General features: G+C 43.2%; 3 protein-coding genes across 3 annotated transcripts; 1 reads left to right on the top strand and 2 right to left on the bottom strand.

Moving 5' to 3' along the window:
- Positions 1-9,881: 9,881 nt before the first annotated feature.
- Positions 9,882-10,941, bottom strand: PtA15_13A113 (uncharacterized protein; the record flags this gene model as incomplete). Its single annotated transcript, XM_053162278.1, has 5 exons — positions 9,882-10,069; positions 10,134-10,346; positions 10,415-10,583; positions 10,669-10,724; positions 10,800-10,941. 5 exons carry the CDS (start codon positions 10,939-10,941, stop codon positions 9,882-9,884), a joined length of 768 nt encoding a protein of 255 aa, XP_053026269.1.
- A 2,715-nt stretch (positions 10,942-13,656) lies between these two features.
- On the bottom strand, positions 13,657-14,884 carry PtA15_13A114 (uncharacterized protein; the record flags this gene model as incomplete). The annotated part of the gene is made up of 3 exons (XM_053162279.1): positions 13,657-14,018; positions 14,235-14,505; positions 14,603-14,884. 3 exons carry the CDS (start codon positions 14,882-14,884, stop codon positions 13,657-13,659), a joined length of 915 nt encoding a protein of 304 aa, XP_053026270.1.
- A 1,045-nt stretch (positions 14,885-15,929) lies between these two features.
- On the top strand, positions 15,930-16,330 carry PtA15_13A115 (uncharacterized protein; the record flags this gene model as incomplete). Its single annotated transcript, XM_053162280.1, has 3 exons — positions 15,930-15,996; positions 16,067-16,137; positions 16,214-16,330. 3 exons carry the CDS (start codon positions 15,930-15,932, stop codon positions 16,328-16,330), a joined length of 255 nt encoding a protein of 84 aa, XP_053026271.1.
- Positions 16,331-18,913: the final 2,583 nt, after the last annotated feature.

The following is an 18,913-nucleotide window of genomic DNA, read 5'->3' on the forward strand; positions in this document are numbered from 1 at the left end:
GGTGTCAATACTCCATGTGTTCTATGAAAAAACACTTCAAGTATCATCACCTGGATTGGCCTGATTAACCCATATAATTGTTTTCATCAACGAGGTTACTGACCTCCTTTCCAGTGCCATCAAAGGCTGCAACAACAATTACCTTCCTGCACTCAGAAATGGTTGCCGAGTTGGCCTGCAGCTGACCAACAAATGCTATACACTAACTGACTGTTCTCCCTTGTTTAGAATCACCATGGGTAAGCTTACCAGGAATCCTTTTATAATTTTTCTTAATTGATGACAACTAACTGTATTTCATGGGTTAGTCCTTCACCCATCTTTCAAAGATGAGTACTTCAAGATCGCGGCATGGGAGGACAAATGGATCACCAAAGCTCTTAGACTCACCCAAGAAATGTTCAACAGTAATTGCAAGCCTCTGCCAAATTTACCATTGGCTCACCCACCCAAAGGAACAAAGGTGTAATTTAATTTGTTTATTGTTAAACCTTTCTGTGGCCTCACTAACCAAATTTCCTTCCAGCCAAAGACTGGAAACATTTCTCAATTGGGGGCTGCCCTGGTGGCCCGAGGCCAATCTAAAAACAATCCGCTTGATTCCTGGCTAGCTTTGGGTCTTATTTTGGACGACGGATCTCCAATTGACGCGCTGGAGTGGTGGATACAGCAGAAACGTGCCGGTAATACACATGGCGGCCTTCTTCAAATGGCCCTAGATTTTATAAGCTGCCCAGGTGATTTCTTTCTCTCACTTTACTAAGGAACAATCATTGGAATGCTGACATGCCTTGTTGATCTAGCCACTTCAGTGGATGTGGAGCGTGCTTTTTCTTTCGGCTGCAATTATGTATCGCAAAAACAACACCATCTCAACTCAATCTCCCTCAGTAGGGGTATGTCCGTGGCATTCTATTCAAAAAACAACTTGATCGAGCCTGGTCTTGTCAAGAAATGGAAGGAGGGGGTTAAGGAAGAGAAAAAAAGAAATTAAACTGTGAGAGGTTGCAATGAGGTGGAAGTCTTATTTCACCTCCTTTTTTTTTCTTATCATGTTTTCAAGAATATATATACAGTACAAAACAAAGGTAAAGGGTAGTATCTACAACATGAATAGCCTGCGATGGTCTCCAATAGTTATACATGAAAAATAAATGTTGTGGATCAAAAAAAGCAAAAAAGTACCCGCGGTACCCGCAAAAAGTACTGTCAGTACCCGCCCACAGGTGCCGTGTACGGTTACGGGTGTCCAAAATCTGAGAAAAAAAGTGCAGGTACCCGGACACGCCGCGGGTACCCGGGTCCACATGGCAATCTTTACTCAGAAGTTTAATGTTCTTACACACTCACAACACCCCTTACAACCTCAATCAGTTACACAAACCACATTCACAAGACTTGGTTTACACTCATGGCTACACAGCTATATACATAGTTACATACCCAAAACACTACATATAGCTGCATAGAGAATAATGATTTGGACCCAGGTACTGGTTGCGTTTTTTGCCCAAAGTAGGGACCAAGTACCGCACCTGGCACCGCCTGGTGGGTACCAGCAGTACTTGGGGCAGGTACCGGCGGTACTTTGCACCTTTTTCTCACTTAATAAATATCATTTTAATAAAAAAAAAGCTATGTAATTAGTATTGACTAACTATTTACAAAGCTGATGACAACTATTCCTTGTCATCCAAAACTATTAGCTTTCTCTTGGCCTTCAGATTAGTCCTGTTGTCGTTCTTAGTGCCTGTTTCCAATTGGCCAAGGTACCCGGTTTTATCTTGTTGTTCTTTGAGTAACTAGAAGGCAACAGTCATACCTCTACTCAAAGATTGAGGCGCAAGTCGGTGCCTCTTTGCCAAAACATAATCCCAACCAAAACTAAATGATTGCTCCACATCTACCAATTTGGCTAAAAATATGTAATGATCAATCAGATGAAATTGAACCTAAGATTTGGTAAAGATTCAGCTCGCCTGGGCAGGATAGAACATCCAGCGCCATGTGTACCAGGCCGCCATGGGTGTTGCCAGACCGTTTCTGTTGGATCCACCACTGGAGAGGATCCACAGGTTCGTCGCGGTTGAGCACAAGTTCTCCACAAAGCCACTTGTCCAATGGGTCGGATGATAAGTCACCACCTTGGGCAGCAGCGGCATTTCCAAGGCCGGCAAGCATTCCGGTCTTGGGCTGTGAAAAAACAAGACAAAATACATTCAATTGGTCAACCAGAGGAGCCAAGATAGTATTGAATAAATCTACTCACCTTTGAGCTAGCAGTTGGTGCAGATGAGGCAGGGGTGATCGGTCGGGGATTATAACGTGAAACCCACATCTCTTGGGCAAGGCGTATTGCTTCAGCTGTCCATGATGGATCCCAGTTTGCCAGCTTGAAGTACTCGTCCTTAAACGGCAGGTGCAGCACTGAAACAAGGTATGTAAGCCAATTGACTTCTAGATGATCATGAAAGGAAAAAAACACATACATATTGTGATCCTGTAAAGAGGTGAATTGTCAGTCAGGCTATATTATTTGTTTGTTATCTTGATTCCAACCCGGCAGGCATTCCTCAATTCTGGCGGGTATTTAAGTTTGCTAATAACAGTGGATAGGTGGTTGGTGATTTGGTCAATGCATACTACTATGTTTGCTAAGCGAGCTGAGCCTGCGGTCAATGCTTGAAGAGTGATATCATTAAAAATGTTCAATACCGTCCCCAAATCACGAGCCAGTTCTGAGTCTGAATTGTTCAAGTGATGCTTGTGGTCTACACCATGCCGTTTATGGCGCTGCCACTCAAGCCTTACAGTCAAGCAATTGAGTCAGAAATTTGATTCAGGAAGGATCATCTGAGCTCAAGGAATCATTACACGGCAGCTTGACACCTAATGATGGTGTTGAGTTGCGCACAGGTGGATTTCCATTGTGTACTTACATCTCTTTCAATATTATGAGGAGTTTCACACTCTTTCTTGGCGCAAATCTTGATGAATTCAGCCTTGGAATTTGGCGAGTACCTTAGTTTCTTTGCAATTGCTCAAAACTATACCAAAAAGGGTCAGATCACATCAAACTGTTTTCAATCCTAATTTTGGCCTTACCTTTGCCAATGTGAGTCTACAAGAATTGGTTGCACTGCAAGAAAAACTCTAGAAACTGCTTGCAGTTGAGATGCAGCAAGCTTGAATCAAGCCTCAGCTCAAGCTGGAGTCAAGCATCCAAATTCCGTGCTGGTGCACCTTGAGTGTATACCTTGTTCAGCATCCCAATGCTGAACATTCTGTAGTGATCATGAAGTAGGCTGAGGCAACTGTTAAACCTTGAAAATGAGCATCCCCCTGAGCACCCTTTTATTTTATTTTATTAAACACTCCATGTGCCATTAAATCCAGCCAGAATAAAATAAAAAGGGTGTGTACACATGAAAGGGATATGTACATAAGAAATGAATATGTAAGCATGAAAGGGGTAGGTATGCATGAAAGGGGTTTGTATGTATGAAAGGAGTATGTGCAGTAAGGGGTATTTGCACATGAAAGGGACATGTAAACATCAAAGGGGTATGTAAACCTGAATGATGAAAGGAGTATTGAAAGGGATGTAAAAAACTCAAAGGGGACATGTGAACATGAAAGGTTCATGAACACATGATGAAAGGGGTATGTACACATTGTGAAAGTGATACATGCACATGAAAGGGATACATGCACATGAAAGGGGTATGTGCACATAAAGGGGTATGGACACATTATGAAAGGGGTGAGTGCATAGAAAGGGATATGTCCACATGAAAGGGGTATGTGCACATGAAAGGGGTATGCGCACATGAAAGGGGTATGTGCAAATGAAAAGGGTATGTGCACATGGAAGGGGAATTTGCACAGGTATCAACTCAGTATTTTGGAGCCTGTACTCAGTTTTTTGGAGCTTAGACTAACTCTTGCATGAATTAGGCAATTTTCATGTAATAAACCAGTGCTTGATTCTTGCATGAGGCACAGCTTGCCTTGAGTTCTTGCATCTCAACTGCAAGCAGTTTCTAGAGTTTTTCTTGCAGTGTTGTGTACATATTGGCATCCTATTCTTCACTAGCATTTTTGATGTCAGCCTCATCAAGTGATTCATCATCTACATCGCGTTGAGAACACAAGTTGTTGCTGTTGCTTGACTATTCATCTTCTGACGGGGCTTTCTCTCCACATGGAACCCTAGAATGGATCAAATAAAGAAATAAGACAATTAAACACTACGGTAACTATATATTCTTGGGCAACTTACACTCTAATCTGCTCTTCAACATTGCCATCATCAGAATCCAACCCGTCCGAATGTTCCTCAGCACCTGTTGGGCCATGATTGTTGTTAGCATGATGCTTACTTCCAAATGGACGGAGAATAGCCTGGACAATGAGGTTTAGGATGTGCCCAAAGAATTGTATCCAATGTGGCTCCCCTTGAAATCAAGGCCACTTGATTTTCTTGATCTCACTTACCATCACTTTGTTGGTCTTTGCATTATTGCTCACTATACCACAAATCTAAACAAACAAAAGGATTATTGATCAGAGTTGGAAGCAAGACAAAAACATAATGAATGGGCACACTTTATTTTGAATTCCAAATTTCTCAACTACTAAGCAGACTGTGTTGGCCAAGTAGACACCCGTGTGGCTTTTTGAAAGGCAAACGAAGTCGAGAGGCAAGGACTTGAGTTTGATATTGCCAGTTTGATCTTCTGCTAATCAATACATGACAATGCCTAAGATTTCATATCCATTTGGTGACTGCCATGTGTTGATTCCTAGATATAATGCACCGTTGTGTGCCTAAGAATAGAAGGAAGTCAGTCAAGATAAAAACAAACAAAGGGAAAGAAAATCAAATCTGTAATTTCTTACATTCAAAGCAGCCCAGTATTCATGTTGGATAGCCGAGTAAAGGAGGTGGATGTCCTTTGAAACCACTTGCGGATTGGGTAAATGCTTGACAACTGTAGGGTGGAGTATGGCCTTGTGGCTGGCATTAACGAGTGCAGAAAAAGGCCTTGCAGCTTCAGCGCACCATACAGCGCATAGCTGAGGAACCTGAGGCTGTATCTGTCAGATTGCTTATATCAAAATCAAATACCAAAAAAAACTCACCTCTTTTGGATCTATTTCTCCTGTTCCTGTTATTCCAAGAGATGCCAAAGATTTACTAGTTCAATTTTGATTGTGTTTGCGGAGGCAGATGGACACGTGTTTGTTGAGATTACTACAAGAGGAGTTGAAGGTTGGTCGGTTGATCTTGGTACTACATCTGAGTGTGAATAGGGAATGAGAATCAGCTATACCAGTCATAACAGTTTGCAGAGCCTGAAACTTGACTAACAGTTTGCATTCATAAGCAATCATTCACCTGCCAAACTTATCCTTCTGATTTGATAGCTGTGGTGGCTTATATGATTGATAGCTCAAACTGACGGCGTTTGAGGCGACTTTCTGAGCCCTTACTGGATGCAGAAACAGAATCAGTGAATGAATAACCAATTTTTTTGAAAAAAAAAAACATGTAGAAAAAAGATAGAAAACCCACATAACTCCTCCTAATTGGTCAATGCTTGGCCTCCACAAAAGGGCTGGGTACTGTTTTCATTGGCTTTGCTTGTATCTTGAATATCCTCTTGCGGCAGCGAAGATTTGACAATGGGATTTTTCGATTGGTTGCGCCCACGAGCCATGGTGACTTCTCCGGTGTTGTTGGAGAAGGGATTGGTTGATATCCGGCAACCTGCTTGGTGAATAAGAATGGGGGGACCTGACTCCAGTCTCCAAGGGACCCAACTAGAGGGGCTGGCACAGGGTACTTGCTCCCACCCCTGCCATAGAGCCAAATGGGCGGGTACCGCTTAAGGTACCCGGGTACCGCCCCACTTTTCTCAAAAAAACAGGCACCCGGCAGGTGCCGGGTACCTAGCAACGGGTCCAAATTGATACTCTCTACACTCCGGCCTCCAATACACCATATCCTCAAGCCAACCCTCACTCTGATCCCACCCCCTTTCCTTTCTTGTCTCCACCAAACCAGCCAGCTCCCACCCCATCTAGCCTTGATGGGATACCATTACTGTGTCCACCCCTGGCAACCAAAATCACCATCATTATAATTTCCCCGCAATTCATCTCAATCAAGTCCATCCAGCAATTGCTGGTGGTTCAATTCTCATCCCAATTTTTCCGCCAATGGAAGAATCTCTTCAAAGAAACATCCTGCGTCATCAAGGATCCAATTGAATACCAGGAACGTGGTTGCCCTTCAAGCCTCACACAAGATGAGTGTACCCTGATGATTGAGATTTTCTGTTCTGAGCCTGGCCTTTTCCTGGAATAAATCCAATAGAATTTGTGTGGTGTCCTCCCAGTACCTCAGGCGCTCACTGTCAGAAACCAAAATGTAAGTTGTGCAATATGGGATTTGAACCCATGACCCCAAAATTCATGAGTGATGCTTTAAACAACTAAGCTAAGTGCGCTGTTGCTGGCCAAGTCTTTTAATTACCAGTTACAAAAGATATGCTTGCATTACCCTGGGATCAAGATTCAAGTCTCATATGCATTTGCAAAGCTTGTAATGTTACCAGGGACAAGACTTGTAATCCATTGGGTGGCAGTCTGCATAAGATCAGATTTAACTACAGCATTAAGAGGGCCCTTTTGGAAAAGTTGTTGATTACCTTAAAGAAATTGGACACAAAGAATATCCGCAAGTCCCTTGTTTCAAAGTATGTGTATTTCAAGCACATAGAGTTCTTACCTGCAGATTTCTTGGTATTCACTGGAAGACCTCTATTCCCTTGGTAAACAAGATCATCTGATTAGTTTAATGTTGTATTTGTGTTCAGATTAATGCTCCTTTGCTGACAAGTACTTACCTCCTCCTAAATTATGCAAGGTCAGAAAAAGGAACCCCCTTGGCAAAGTATCTTTTCAACCAGAACCCAGATTGACTCAGTTTACTCCCAGCCATCTCAATTGATGGACTGTTGGCCCTTACCACTAAGTTTGACACTTTTACTTGTTGGAAGTTTGAGAATTTCTTAGAATTCAATTTAGTGAGTCCAAAGAATGTTCCTTGCAACTGTTTCTCTTTTTCAAGCTGACAACCACTCCTTGTATAGCTCCCTTGAATGAACAGGTACCCTGGAGCCTGATGTGGGCTTGGTCCTGGTGTGTGACAATGCTGTGATCCACCAAGGCAACCATGTCAGAGAACTTTTCAACACAGCTGGGTTCCAAATCCTTTTCCTGCCACCTTACTTCCCGGAGTTGAACCCAATCAAGCCCTGTTTTGCTTAAATAAAGCAAGACTTAAGGGCTACACAAATTCTGAACAGAAACAAAAACCCAGAATGTGAGATCCGCCAAGCAGCCTCCAAAATCATGACAGAGGATTTTTTCCATAAATTGTACCGTCACTGTGGCTACTGTGTTTCAAACCAATGAACTTCACAAGCAATTCCAAGTCCAAAGTCAATTCCTGAAGCCCGGTTTCTCTCTGAGTCATTGCAAGTCCATTTCCAGATTTCCAAAGCCCGGTTTCAAATTCCAATTCCATTACATCCCTTCCAAAGCCCAATTATAGTCTAACTTAACTAAGTCCCTTCTTGAGGGAGCAAAGAGACCTCTGAAGAAGGGACTTGCGACTTATGTTGCACTTGTTGCCTGAGAGATTGGGGCTTTTGTGGCTTTTTATGCCATTTTTTCCTTTCTCCCTTCACACAGAAAAAATTATGCAGCCTCTGCTGTAGCCATGAAGGGTCAAGATGGCTGAACATCTTGGCTTAGTGTCCCTGTCCTCATGATGAAGATTGGATGCAGGGGCTGCATTGGCCAAGGCATCTTAGCCAGAGCATTGCAGGTAGCCTGGTTCCTGTGTAATTGAATGGAGAAACCATACTGTTTTCCGTGGTCAGTTCAATCCGCACAGCATACAGCTCAAGGAGCCCTGAAAATCCATAAGTTTGAAGGGTTATGGAGCGCGAATGGTTTGACTTCCAGGGGTGTGTTTAGCGGGAAAAGATGGGGAAGGGTGAGACAAGTCTCCTGGTCCAAAGGGCATGCGTGGGGCCCTTTGGGAACACATTCTAAACTGAAAAGGCACAAAATCCCCACCAAAAGAATTTGGAAGATGGGAATATCTCAGCCCAGTTTGGGGACATTAGTCCCAAGTCCCTCCTTTGGAGGTTGCGCTTCGCGCGGGGGTGCTTTGCGCTAGCCCAGGCTGTACCAGGGCCCTCCGAAGGGGGGACTTGTGTTAAGTTAGAATTATAGTCCTGTCCAAGTCATCTCCTGCTTGTCCTTCCTGAGTCTTAGCAAGTCCAAGTCTTATCCTGTCCTAGTCTTCTTAGCAAGTCCAAGTCTTAGTGAGTCAGAGTCTTATCCTGTCCTAGTCTTATCCTGTCCAAGTCTTATCCTGTCCAAGTCTTATCCTTTCCTAGTCTTCTTAGCAATTCCAAGTCTTAGCAAGTCCATTCCTTCCCAAGCAACTTCATTTTTTTTTTCTGCAGTCTTTTTGTATTTGCCACATGACATGAAAATAAGAAATACAAGTATAAATTTACAGTGCCTTTGTCTTTTCCTGGCGAAGAGGTCAATTCCAAATTGTGACATGTTGTAGGGTTTTCAAAAAATGGAAATCATCAATGGAGCTTGGGCTGGTGGGGTTTGGAGCAGAGCTTAGTCTGGCAGGGTTTGGAGCAAGTTATGATCACTGATAATGTGATGTGGTCACTATCATATGATTGATGATTAAATCATGGGTTTTTATGCCATCATCTATTATGAAATTTCATTTAGAAATTCTCATTTTTGTGTTTTTGAGACCAAGCTTATTTCCAAAGACAATAAGTAATATTCAAGGGTGATAACAACTTCACAGAGGCTAAAATTTTCAATGGTTTCCAAGACTTGAATCATGATTTGGATATTTGAAGATTTTAAGACTCCAGGAACCCCCATTGGTGTGATAATCAATTTGCAATATGTGACATGTGAAGGAGGATTTTCCTAGCTCACAACACTTTTATAACAACAAGTTGATTGGGAAATTTTGGGTTGCACTATGAAACAGAAGTGCTTCAGCAGAAACTGGAATGTCTTGAGGAGCTGCTACAGATAATCAAATATAAACACTATTGAATACTAGGGTAGATAGTCCAGGTGTAGAGCCTGGCAACAGCTAGAAAAAAGTGCATTGAAACCTGTATTCCAATTTCTGATGGCACCATTGGGTCCGGTGGACACTGGAAACTCAAGCTCAGCTTTTGGTCCACTTTTTCACTTCTTTCATTATTCTTCTGACACCTCATCAAATACTTCTGCTTTCTTCAAATTAATCATCAACTTTGAAGGCTTGACTCTCTGTCAAACACAGGTGCCTGAGGATTAGACTTGTTGAACTTTACAGCTGGAAGAAAGTTTGGTTATCAAATAAAGCAATGAGATTCAATTTGAACTGATGATTGCGTGTGGAAGTGAAGATAAGGAGATTAAAAAGCCCGACCAGATGGAGGGGTTCTAACATCATGACAAAAGAACACCGAGAAAAACAATGAACGGGTAGGCTAATCAGCAAAACGGTTTGAGCATACGAAATTTCTTTCGTGGATTTTTCAAAAAAATATGATCAGCAGAATAATTTGACTGATGGAATATTGTACAAAACTGCATTTTTTCAAGTTTTTGGATTCAGAGCAATGTTATACAAGGGTATGCGGCATGAATGATAGAACAAAGCCGATATAGAGAAAATGAATCCAGTGCAAGCAGCCAGGCTAAATCACGGAAGCTGCCTTGAAGAAGATACAATCTTCTCTCAAAAAAAGTCGAGATTTCCTTGTTCAATGGTACATACTCCATCGGTTCAGGCCGATGATCGATCTACGCCATTTTGGTCTTTGTAAGGTAGATTGTGGAATCAGTGCAGAGTTGACAGGGTAATGATACCTTGGCGCAATGGAAGGAGCATAACCCATATCTAAGAAAGGGCTCCTGATATTGCTCAAGCTTAAGTACCTATGAGGTATCACTGTTCAAAATTGTAGACTTGAGTGAAGAGCTTGCTCGTAGAAAAGTTTATTTTTTTGACTCACTGCAAGGTACATTAGCGGATCGAAGATAGTCTCTTGACATCCTGGGTTCCGTCGCCCCGTACCGGGTAGAATCGTATCTGGAAGGAATATCCCTGGTTGATGGACGTATTTCGTAGAGGCTTGAGGTATTGGGCCGTGAGTCATAAGACCTAGTATACCAGTCATATCTGTTTGGGCTTTCACTCGTGATAAATTTCTGTCCATCATAGCCATCTGTTTATTATTTCTATCAGTTGGCAATTATCTCGTATGAAGTTAGAAGCTGCCAAAGGTCACTCAACGAATTGGACACGACTGATTGAAATCCGAGTTTCGATACGCGTGATTATGGGACCTCATGGTCCTTTCCAAGGCGTTGGGGTGCCTAGCACGGGGAGGAGTAGACTCTGGGATAGGAGCCCAGGTCACACGGCGCTCCTTCATAGGATGACGCTGGTAACTGCTGGTATCCTGGGATTCATTCATTTCAAGATACCGGGGCACATCAGTTTAATTTGATCAAACCAATTGAGGGGGATAGAAAACCAAAACCTACCGTCTCATTGGTTGCAGAATATTGTGAAAAAAGCTTATCATATCGTGATTCAAACCCTACGTTTTTATAAAGGAAGGTAAGGATGATGCAGTTAGCTTAAGAAAAGCCATCGGCATCTGGAAGTTGTTTACCCTGTTCATAGGGGGGCGGGCTTGAATGTTCAAATGAGGTTGCGCGATAGATGTTGTCGCAAGCTAAAGAGGAATAAGAGTTGAGAGTGCGATTGAAGAGGTCGTCAGTTGACTGAGACCGTAAAAGTCGGCTTCGGGACATGGTAGTCAAATTTCCTCCCTAAAACTTCAAAGGTGAATAGTCGAAGATCCGCTATACAAAAGACAACAATTGTAATGAAGTTTTCGCGACCTGCACGAGTATTCAAAGAGAGAAAGTACAAGCTACAAAGTACTTAATACCAAGGCAAGCACAGCTTGCAATTTTGTACGCAATAAAACTCTTTTTTAAACGAGAAGGATGTCACTTGAAAGGTGAAGTTATTTAGGCAAGATGCACAACGGCAGGTGCTGAGCATGAGACTGATGTTTATAGCCTCAATGCTGTTCGCCCGTACTTCCTACACACTCATTGCTGCTTTCTTCTATTTATCGCCGTGGGCAAGCCCTCCATATCAGTTTGAAACGCCGACCAGGTTCGAGCGGGAGTAAATCTCCTCGTCATAGCTTCTGTATGTCGAATGGCAAACCTTATCACCAACGTTTCATGAGCTGTAAAGGTCCGTGTCGGTATCCATCACAGCACGGGAGTTGCGTCATTGATATCAGCAGTACATGACACGCCAACTCCAAGTCTAGTATGCAAAAAAGACATTGTTTCGCAAGGAGCTGAGACGCACTCCGGAGTTGACCCTGAAGTATGCCTGCGGGTAGATGGCCAGACTCAGTGTATTCGCGTTCTTTAGACTTGGCAATGACGCTGGCCAACCGACTGCCGTCCTGCATAACTACAGGTGAGTATGGCAGCTACGGAGCTGGAAATTTTCCATCCTTGCACCCCTTTCGAAGTTCACAGGTGACACTTGGCTTGAAGGTTTTGGCTAACTTTATAAAGTCCCTCCTCCCTATGACAACCCCGCGGCTTGGAGAATTTCAACTTTTGGTGGGCACTTTTTGATAATCAACATAGCACATGGGTCTCTGGACCAAATTCCTTCTAGTTTTCATCTCTGGGACCACACAAGCTGTCCCCATCTATGTACTATTTCCATCTCCCCCCAGCCCTTTTCCTTGATCTGCAATACCCTTTGTAATATTATTAGTTTTGGATCCTATATAGTGCAAGATGTATAATTATGGTATTCAAAATTGCATAAGATTTTTTTAGATAAAATCATAAACTGCAATTTTGGCTGGGAGATGTCACTTAAAGTTTTATGCACGCTGACATCTCCCAGCCAAAATTGGTTTTATGATTTTATGTAAATAGTGACATATGCAATTTTGAATACCATAAATGAAGGATGAAGCAGACCCAATGGTGGTCATAAAAAAGTAATTTGAGTGCCAGTGCCACTCAAGGCCTCAAAAAAAATCAAAAAAAAAAATGTAGAAAAATTCACTATGATCTTCTGCAACTTCTGCTCCCCCAACACCTCATCAGCCAATGAGAATTGGTGCTGCTACAAAACATCAAAAAACAGCATTTTTAAAATTCTCTCAGGCCATGGGGTTGACAAAGTCCCTCCTTTGGAGGGTCCCTGCGGGACAGTGTCCCCCCTCTACAAAAAGAAGGACTTAGTTAAGTTAGAGGTTTTGGTAACTCTGTTGCTTAATGAGACAGCCCACCAAAATAATTTTGCAACCTCTGGAAAACTTGTCTGATTCAAAGATCCAAGTGGATACCTAACTTTATGTTCATTCATCATCATGCTGATACTTCAAATGATCTGGTGAACCCAAAGTTGTACACTTCACAGATACATGTTGCAGTGTGTGGGTTAATCTGGGTGAAACTGGAAGGTATATCTGAAGATTATGCCCAAAACAGACAGTTATAGGACAGTCCAAAATTCACTCTTAATGTACTTTTTTTTATTATTCATATTGTTCATTCATTTGATTACTGGAAATACAAAAAAAAGTCTACAGTTCTCTTCATCTCTTCATGCCAGTGCACTGCCACCCAAGGAATCATGAGTTAGAAAAGAGATTTTTTCACAGCCCCAGCCTCTCTCTAGGGTGCAATTGTAAACAAAAAATCCACATTTTTTTGAAAATGAACTGAAAAGATTTTGAAAAGAAAAAGAAATGAGATTGGATTTCTTTCAAATATGTATCAAAAAAATTCTCCTGTGTTTCTTGAGTGATTTGCAGTATTTTTGAAATGAAATACATCCCAAAAAAAGTTGATTTCCATTTTTGGGCAAGTTTCAAAACTTTTCAAAAATATCTCAAAAAATTGTTTATAATTGTGGGTTAATGTTATGAGCCGTAGCAGGCTCTCATATCCATGTGATTTTTCTAACATAACTATCCTCATTAGGCGCTGCGGCCCGTTATGTTACTAGTAACGGGGTCTTTTCTTGCCTTGTGTGTAACATAATGTGCCTTATTTTTTGAGACCGTTACCCAACTTGCCTAGAAATCAAAACAAGATCAAAAATGGTCCAGACACTTGTGTATGAGGTTGATTTTAAAAAAGACCCCGCCAAACAGGCTAATTCCCTACTTCCACGGGTTCAACATAGTGTGTAAGTCTTTCCTTTGGAGGGCTCCTGCATGACAGCGTCCCCCCTCTGATTAGGGACTTAGTTAAGTTAGAAGCCACCAATAAAATCAATTTTCTGTTGTCAATTTAGCTAGCAATAGCTTTGATTCAACATTTGCGCAATTCCAGCTCAACCGGTCAAGATGCTCTTAGCAAGTGGGGATTTATTTGAGGAATTAAAATTCTCAAACTTCAACTGGGCTTATGTGCGATCCGGTCAATTGCATAAGGAATTTGAGATTTTATTTATTTGTTTATACTTCAAATTTATGGCTTCGATAGGGCGAGACGGGTGAGAAGCTGGTGAACCTCATCGACACTTTGCAATTTGTATTTCGCAAAGGTTTTCCTTGCATCCAATTGACCGACAATCACAGCGTGGAATGAATCACCCTCGGGTCCATTCGCATGATTCATTGCTTTGAACATGCCTTCATCAGATTCACGGCCACCTATTGCGATTCCCCTATTGTGCCATCCAGTAGCCAGCAGGTGCGCAACCAGATTTCCTTTGTCGGTCGCTCCATGCCTCACTTCCCCACTCTTATCTTCTAGTCTGAGGACGAAGCCAGCTAATTCTTCAGTTAAAGTTTTGCGTATGTCTTCAACCACTGGCTCAAAATCTTTCTCTGCGGCGAATATGAGTGATTCAGTTGATATTATAGATATTCTTTGTGAGCACTGTTGACTGACTGGTTGATTCATGCACATATGACACAACATTTTCTTCTGCGCGCGCTCGTATTCCATGGCCTTCTGAGAAGGTAACAAATGTTCAAAGATTTACCATTTACCGTTTGTGTCAGTTTGAATTCTTGCCGCCGGTGTTGAAAGAACCAACGTACGATGGCGGCGTAATACAGTATTCATTGCTTTTTTAAGCTTTTCTGCCAATTCGTGTACAGATTTTATTTCCATCTTTTCATCACTATATTGCGATATAAGCAGTACTGTCCCATGCTCTGCCGCTATGTTGAGCCTAGGAATGTCTTTGTAGCTCTCCAGGGTGTCTAGACCTTTTTCAGTGTTCAACCAGACTTCGTATTTTTCGTTTGCGGCCAAAGCTGCCAGTAGTTGATAGGCTCTGGAAAAATCGTGATCGCTTTTGGTTAGTACCTTGTGCCGAAATGTGGTTGTGACATTGGTGGATTGTTTTGCAATCAGTGACTCTTCATCGTGTCAATCTATGCAAGGGGTACCATGACTGACTCACTTGATCGCCAAGAACAATAAGTGTTTTCCCTCCGCCTTGAGGTTTGAAAGTCCTAGGGTGGGGAGTAGGTTCGGCGACTGTGGATATCGCCTGCTCCGGCGAAATGTGTGCGGGCATTTTGTATGGGTTGAAGTGGTGGTCGCCGAAATGCGCAGGGTCCGCAATCACGGGGCCGAGGGCGAACTGCATAGCATCATCATATAACAGCCCGACATACAATGCAGTGGATGAGAGGTTTACTCTTGTTAAAAATGCCAGGATGAGGCGATAGATGGTAAACATCGGATGTGATCGAATCAATGTAGATTAGCTAGTGCACACGTTGAAAGCTGAGGAGTCGAGGACGTCTACTATTTATCGCGGTGAGTTGGTCGCGGCCGGGAAGCTCGGATCCATCTCGGTGAGCTCGAGAGAACGAAAGATGTTGGAAGGTGAAACAAGTTGAGGACACCACAAAACACGTTGAGGACACGAACCATGTACAAAACAAGAAATCTACGCGGGCATATGCTCCTCAAACTTCTGAAGTCAAGATGATGCAGGATGATGCCTATTCCTGAGTGCTTTCATTCTACTCGTGTGTTAGCAGCGGCTTGGTTGGCCTACAGAGCACAAGAGGGTTGCAACGATAGTGAGCTTTCCAAGATAGCAAAAGTCATGGACAACAGTACAACTGGCCGCCAGGAATAAAGTCATCAGAAAGTGTGATAATGACCATTACCTCTATGAGTCTATCCTGATGACCAGCATGAAGCACTCGTGGTCTCTCCCACCGCCACGACCAAGTCCTGTGCCTCGGAGTCCGGACTGTCTCAGAGTTCACCAATAGTTAAGTTAGGACAGCATGCCGACGCATGTGATGTCACTCCATTTTTGTGGGGGGAGCATCGACTGCTCTCGATCGGTATGCATGACGAAGTACGAGCCCGGGCAGTATGAGCAATCGATGATCCGTTCGATGGTGGGGTCTGATGACGGCGATGTCGGCTGGCGATGCACAGCTTGGAGGCTTCATGAGCTGCTCCGGTTGGGGCCGTCCGCGTGCCCAAGTGCGCTGTCGCCTGAGATGACGTGTTGCCGCTGTTCTGTGCTGCAACTTGCAAAGGCAGTGTTCCGAAATTACCGAATACGGAACCTCACACTTCCCCACACCACCCACACCGCCCTTGAAACCCACATAAATAACCTCCACCACCAGCCATAACCTCGAGCCGAGAAACACCTTCATCAATAATATAATAAATTATCATCCGCCAAACTGTCTCCCCTCCCATCCAAGACTGCCCTCCTCTCTCTTCTCCTCCTCTTCCTCAGCTTGACCATCACCATGACCCACCAAGCCGACCAACACAAAACCGAACAAGCCCCCAAAAATGACTTCCACACTCTACCTGGTACGTTCCACATAGGAAACCCACATCGTACCTCAATAACTAATCATCCCTTCCTAATTAAATCTGCTAGTTGAAGATAAGAAAAGTGGGACCACCCCCGCCGTCCTAGTGGGCACACCAGGATTAAACAACGACGGAGTGGTTAGTCGGCGTGCATTCTCGGAGAAGGAGAGTCGATGATGGAACTGACGTCTTTTCCACTGCCGTCTTTCATCAGGTTACCACCCAAGCCGGGCCGGTGATTCCAGGGGAACAATTGGCCGGAGTGCCCATCAAATCGTCCGAGGATCTCGACCAACGAGCCGATGCGTTGAACAAGCCCAAGCCCAACTAATCCTTCGCTCTAGCCGACCCAACCCCCTCGGTTGTCGATCAATCTCCTTCCTGGTCGATCGTTCTCACTGCGCATCGTCTACTCCGCTCACCCAAATCGTTTCCGATTAACTCAAACAACCATCCCCTCTCAGTTGTACTTCTATCTAGTGCCTATCTGTTGTATGTGTGCACGCATGTCGTAAAATCAAGCAATGTGACATCATCGAACCATCTTCTCGAGTCCCCATCTGTCTTTGTAGTAGGGTCATAGACAATGTCATCCTGAGGTCGTCAACGCCTTGAGAAAAACAAAAGAGTTGTGAAGCGTCTTCTCCTGAAAGGGGATGAGAATCAAGAATGACAAGCCACATTGAGGGCTTGAATGGAAATGGAAGAAAGCTTGCGAAAGGCCCTCATAATCTTCTAGAGAAGATATATCAGCTGGCAGTGAAGAATAAGACAAACAGACGCCATCGCATACATCAATGGAACCAAGGAAGCCCCAACCGATGACTCCATGAGGACCCCTGGATTATTAGAAGCACCCAAACTGGATTCGAATGAAGGCCGCATCCCAGACGATCAAGACTACCTTAGGCTTTATTGATCTGGCCTTGAACAACTGAATTCACCCAGCAATGGACCACCCTGTGGATCACTTTCATTAATTCTCACCAAGGCCCTCCCCCACTGTCTGCTCCTCTGATCCCGACCACGCTCGGGTCGGAAGCACTCTCCTCATCAAAACAGGAGAGGCAGCCTTACCGTCCTCTTTACTCCAGCCGAGGTAAGTAAATCCTGTAGTCTGTGTGCCCAGGTGATTAAAAATGCATGTTTGGTCATTGTTACTCGACCGCACACTCTTCATCGATCCGATTTCCGCATCATGAAAAGGGTTATTAATTAATACCTTAAAAGTTCGTAGTTTACACAAGTTTCGAGCCGCAAGGACCCTCAGGTGTCTTCAGGACCAAGAAAAAAAAACCTTTTCGTTTTGTTCTCACGTTTTGTTTCTAAGTTTTTGTTCTCTTTTTTCTCATTCTTAGTTCCCATGTGTCGAATTCCTCTGAGTTTCCATGTGCGAAATTCTCTGATGTTCTTAATTCTCGAAAGCCATGTTTTTTCTTTTTCTAAAATTCTCTGTGCTATCAAGTCCCAGGTGGCACCGAATGAAGGGTTATATTATCCTCAGACGGCCCACGGTGGTAGAACTTGAGCTGCCTGAGGGCAGGCTTATTTATATCCTCCAGTCCCATCTACTCGAGGTGAACTTTCTCAGAACTCTGGTACCTCCACTCTGACGACAGCAGGAACTTGATCGGACGCACTAGACCAATCCTGATCAGCTCACCATGTACGCTTACCCGAAAGTTTATAAATAGTGCCAGATCCGAGCCGTTAGTTACTCGCCCACCCACAAGACTCATATCCCAAAAAGTCACAAATAAATCCAACTTTAGTTTTAGTATCAAGTCGTTACAGCAGTATGTCGAATCAGAGACGGATCAGTCACCCAATGTACTCGATGGGGCCCTTTGACATCATTTATGCTGTAAGTAATTTCTTCATGGCCTGCTCGAAGAAAAACGTATACTCTTGAAACTCGTTTTCTTCTCCAGTTTCTTCGTCGATTTCCTTGGTCACGGGGTTCTGAACTAAACGGCCAGCAAGGATGTAAACACTATCCTTTTTCAGGCGATGGTCCTCAGATCGATCTGGAGATTGAATTCGGATGTGGTTTCCGGGTCCACAACAGCAACCAATGATCAATAATTAAATTGACCGAAGTTACTATTTTTATTTTGAGGATTGTTAGTCGGAACCTTGTCTTTCTAGATTCAGACCATCAAAAAAATCAGGCTTATCAAATCCAAAGGGAAACTTGATAGTTGGAGGAAAGGAAATTACTTACAGCATAAATGATGTCAAAGGGCCCCATTTAGTACATTGGGTGACTGATCCGTCTCTGATTTGACATACTGCTGTAATGACTTCTCCAACTATTGAGTTTCCCTTTGAATTTGATAAGCCTGATTTTTTTTGATGGTCTGAATCTAGAAAGACAAGGTTCCGACTAACAATCCTCAAAATAAAAATAGTAACTTTGGTCAATTTACTTATTGATCATCGGTTGCTGTTGTGGACCCGGAAACCGCATCCAAATTCAATCTCCAGATCGATCTATCTGGCTACGGATCTGAGGACCATTGCCTGAAAAAGGATAGTGTTTACATCCTTGCTGGCTGTTTAGTTCAGAACCCCGTGACCAAGGAAATCGACAAAGAAACTGGAGAAGAAAATGAGTTTCAAGAGTATATGTTTTTCTTTGAGCAGGCCATGAATCTCTGTATTGGAAACACCAGTCAATACAGGAAGAGGATGGGTTTGTTGTTACTGAACAAGGTCGGTGTCTTTGGCTACGGAATGATACTTGACAAGTCTTGGTCAAGGGCCTCCAAGACTTGGTCCAAAACAACCTACATGTAACCGTAAAGCACACTGAATATCATAGCTTGGTGAGTTGCTTTAGTCAATACCGTCCGTAGAATGCCCAACTGACTAGATTCCTTTTTAGAACAAAGATATGATGGAATTCCAGACT

This window comes from Puccinia triticina, chromosome 13A (assembly GCF_026914185.1).
Source record: "Puccinia triticina chromosome 13A, complete sequence".
NCBI lineage: Eukaryota > Fungi > Basidiomycota > Pucciniomycetes > Pucciniales > Pucciniaceae > Puccinia > Puccinia triticina.